General features: G+C 41.1%; 1 protein-coding gene across 1 annotated transcript in view; it reads right to left on the minus strand.

Moving 5' to 3' along the window:
• Window positions 1-752: 752 nt before the first annotated feature.
• Window positions 753-4,384, minus strand: part of LOC116394794 (metalloreductase STEAP4-like) — a 3,936-nt gene continuing 304 nt past the window's right edge. The window contains exons 2-6 of the mRNA XM_031868113.1: window positions 4,131-4,202; window positions 3,933-4,043; window positions 2,720-2,762; window positions 2,455-2,619; window positions 753-1,010 (exon numbers count right to left, since the gene is read on the minus strand). Coding sequence (XP_031723973.1) covers window positions 753-1,010; window positions 2,455-2,619; window positions 2,720-2,762; window positions 3,933-4,043; window positions 4,131-4,202 — 649 coding nt within the window. The remainder of the gene's footprint in view (window positions 1,011-2,454; window positions 2,620-2,719; window positions 2,763-3,932; window positions 4,044-4,130; window positions 4,203-4,384) is intronic.

Below are 4,384 nucleotides of genomic sequence, written 5' to 3' on the forward strand. Positions count from 1 at the left end.
TTTTATACTACTCTGATTCTAGTACCTCCCCTAATCGCATGCGTCACACATACAGGAGGCATCGTGTACCAGAGTTAGCAACAGAATGTAACTGGTTGTAACTGGTTTGGTCCGGATAGAACCAGAAGCAATATTCAAGGCTCAAGTGACTATGTTACATAAAGTGTCTAAGCAGGCTATATGTTTCTATCACTTCTATCATGAAATAAAACAGTTTATGTTAAATCAGTTATAATAAGTGTAAACAAGTTATATATTGTGACAGTTATAAAAAGTGAACAAACTATATGTTTGATGGTTATACTTTTATGCTTTCATATTTTTCTACGATCTCTCTACAGAAGGTTGAAGAGAAACTGAGATACAAAAGTCAAACTGTTGCTGCTGATGTTTAGGGAAATGAAACAAAGTTGGGGCTGTGATAACTCTGGATGTACATGGATATAGTGAAGTTATTAAACACTAGTGTTAAAATGCTGTATGGCTGCTTTAATGTCTGAGTCTTTATGTTGTTCCAGGGTATTTACATAAGTGTAATTGTGTCATATACTGTGTACAAAATGGAACAATTACACGATGACTACACAATGAGAGACTGAAACGAGTCCCAATCATTTGTCTCTGCAACTGTAAGTGGTCTATGACATCCAGAACAATGACCCTGGGTTACCTGTTGACTTTGGAAGGCTAAAGGCCAAAGTGTCTGCGTTTTCTTGTGCCTCATTGTTTTGTGTCTGTAATTTTGACAGTCTCTATGTTAGCAGTGCTTTGGCACTGCCGTCCTCTGGATCGCTCCTCTCCCAGCCCTGTCGAATGCGGATGAGGCTGCGGTCCACGCATGGCAGGAGGAGCAGCAGCTTGAGCACAATCAACAAAGAAGGCACCACCAGACAGAGCAGGTAGGCGGGAGGAGCGTACCATTTGTAGGAAGAGGGTTTAAGGAACTTGTTCCAACCATACAAGTAGGTGTGAAAGGTACAGAAGAACACTGTCAGGTATCCCAGCTTTGACTGGAAGAGAGAAAAAACGGTTAAGAAGTTCACCGATTCACATAGTTACACAACTAATTACTGTGTAAAAGGCATATTAAGTGATAGACTGACCTCTACGGAGACTCACCTTTGACCTACACATGTACACACACGAATAGAGATATTTCCGCTACTGATAGAGAGCATACATACACACAAGTATCCATTCCATACACATGAACATGTAGTTCATGTGTAAAGACTGTGGTGAAAGATAATATATGCCCCCCGAATTACAAGTGATGAATAACTTAACATTTAAAGTAGAGGGGGGTCGTGGCATTTTTGGTTGATTAGACCATTTTTCATATTTTTTTTATATTTTCTTCCCACAAATTGAAATGTCTTTAAATACACATTAACATGAATCCAACATATTGGAGTGAATGGATAAATGGAGGCAGAAGATGTTATCTTTCAGTCAGAAATGCACACACTCAGCGACACACAGGAGGTCTCTCATTGTATCGGCATTGGTAAGCAGCCATCCGGCCCATGTAACTGGTTTCCATCTGGGCTGATGCACACAATCATAGCTGTTATTTTGTCTAATGGACACGATGGGAATATCGTTGCAAATGTTTTTTTCTGCCACTATTCACACACAAAGTCCCGTAGCTTCTCTGTTAAATTCCTCACCAACTAACTGAATCTCAGCAGCCTAGTGCATACACAGGTGCAACACTGTAGTGGCAGCAGACCACTCCAACGGGCACATTGTAAGTGGATACCTACTGAGCCTGTTTAATATTGTCAGCATGTATCTCTGTGTTAACTGAATCATCAATCATCAAAAGTCATTTGCTGCTTTCCAAGGCCACAGTGTAGAGGTGAGATGATCAGTTGTCCTCATCTTTTTTCTCAGGGGAATGCTCATGAAATATCATAGAAATGGCTCTAAAATGATCAATGTGTTAAAATGCCATTCAGTTCCTTTTTGTGAGCTAGGAGCACCACATCTGTGAGCCATAAAAGGTGTGAATCTTCCATGTTGTCCAAACAACATGGAAGTACAAAGCTAATTAGAGAGTAGACACACATAGTACCTTCTTAATTTGTGGGATGGTCAGATTCCTGAAGAGAAATAAACCATTGTTATTTTAGGTTCAATCTGTGATTCAACAATCTCTGTAAAAAGACGTACGGGAACAAACACACACGTGTGTTTCAGGAAAATACTGACAGACTGCCTGTGAATCAATAGGGCCAGCACCACCGGAAAGTGTAATAAAAAAAATTCTATATTCCTCCAGTTGCAATTGCCAATGATTGTCAATGTAAACAAGATGCAGCCCAAGAAGTGTTTTGTATTTTGTGTCCATAATTTGTCCCTGGGAACGTGCAGACGCACTGAATCTCACACACTCACACACATCTAGATACCCACGTATCATAGGACTCAGACAAACACGCACGTATCTACCTGTATGAAGCTGAACTCTCTCCAGCTGAGAGCATTGCTGACGGAGGGGAGAGAGGATATTCCCAACAGGAGATACAGGCCAAATCCCAGAATCCCCATAGAGTAGTAAGAGTCGACACACCAGGCCTTGGTGGTGTCAAACACCGACGTTGTGTTTTCCCTGATCTTAAAGCAACAGTAAACAAGACAGATATATGTTTAAGCAAACATATCTGAGTGTATTGGGCTGTATATGAGTTCGTACATGTTCTGTACATGTTCTTACCGCTGAGATGGTACTTGCAGCGAGCTTGAATCTCACATAATATCTGGGGAAGAAAAGGACAAAACCATTTAAAGAAACAGTCATCAGGCCTAATTATTTTACATACAGTAAGGTAGTAGTTACCATGACTAATACAAAGACACTCCTAGTGTTATTAATATGGTATTCATCTGTGGTTTAGCATTATAACTCTGAATGATTGGTAGTTTAGCTGCACTTTCTTACGGGTACTTTGGGTTTAAATTGTCTTTCTGTGAGCTGCATTTAATCTTCACAATGGACAGGTCAGCGTCACACAGCTCTTTCTTTCTCTCATTCTTTTCCACTCTGCCTTATTTTTATCATTATGCGTTATTTAATACACTAGATTTTAAAACCCAACCACCATTCATTCACCCTCTAGCATTACATCTCAGTCTGAAGTGCTTCTTAAAGACTGAGTGCCTGTACTCTTCATTCTGCTGCTACTGCTACCACTAGTACTACGACTACTACTGCTACTACTACTTCCTCTGTGACTACCACTGCTGCCATCAGCAGTACTGCTGCTACTACTATCCCTACTAGTAACACCTCTGTGACACAAACACATAATATACCCCGCTAAACCTTCAATACATCCTAGTTACCACCCTGAATTGCCATAGCAACCACGTCAGTCTTACGCCACAGAACAACACAAAGTGACGTCCTAGCAGTCTTGAGTCCACTATCAACATCACTGAACATCCCGCACTCACGTGACTGTTGTTCCACTCCTCACAAATTAACTAAGGACTTTGAAATGTGATGGAAAGCTTTGAAAGCTCTTCTATGAATGAAGATACAGAACACCACCGCCAATCAAAATCCACATCCATTCCACCGTAGCAACCACCGAGCTACTGCAAAGAACTCCACAGCTCTTCCATGTGTGACTTCCCTATTTATTTATTCATCTGTTTATTTCACACACTCAGCAGATTAGAGATGAATGAGGGCAGACTCCATGTTAGAAATACCGCTCAGCACCAACATAAACACATTAGATATATACTGACGTACAATCTAAACCGTCATTACAGTGGGATTTATGCAGGGCTGTCTTGAAATGACATTAGTTTTAGAGTGTGTTCCTGATAAACTGGCTACTGTCTGAAGTTGAAATTGCAGTTATGATTACATTACATTTATGGAATGAAGCAGTGTGATGATGTGTGCACCTGTTACATACCTTATGGGAATGATGAGAGTATAAAGCACATGTAGAAAAGCAAAGCATAGTGCCACCAGTCCCAGCTGTTTCCTGCACAGCATCCAGCGATCCAACCAGTCAGGAAAATGCCTTAAACACAGCATACTTCGACTTGTGGGATGCAATAAAACACTTGAATGGCACTAAATATCAGTCCATCCTGTTGTGATGTCTGACCTGTACTTGGTTCCTCTGTAGAGCTGAAGGAAGGCAGCTATGACACCAGGCAGGCAGCAATTAGCCTGAGACCTTAATCAATGATTCTGCTGTTTGGTAAACAATGACATGCTGCTGATTTCTCCTCCCACAACATCCTAAAGTAAAGTGATGCTTTTGTGATTGTGGGGGGGGGGGGGGGGGGGATGGCGTTGTTTACCAAAAAAAAGAATCATTGATTAAGGTCTCAGGCTAATTGCTGCCTGCCTGGTGTC

Source organism: Anarrhichthys ocellatus, unplaced genomic scaffold (genome assembly GCF_004355925.1).
Source record: "Anarrhichthys ocellatus isolate YVR2014 unplaced genomic scaffold, GSC_Weel_1.0 scaffold41, whole genome shotgun sequence".
NCBI classification, from domain to species: domain Eukaryota; kingdom Metazoa; phylum Chordata; class Actinopteri; order Perciformes; family Anarhichadidae; genus Anarrhichthys; species Anarrhichthys ocellatus.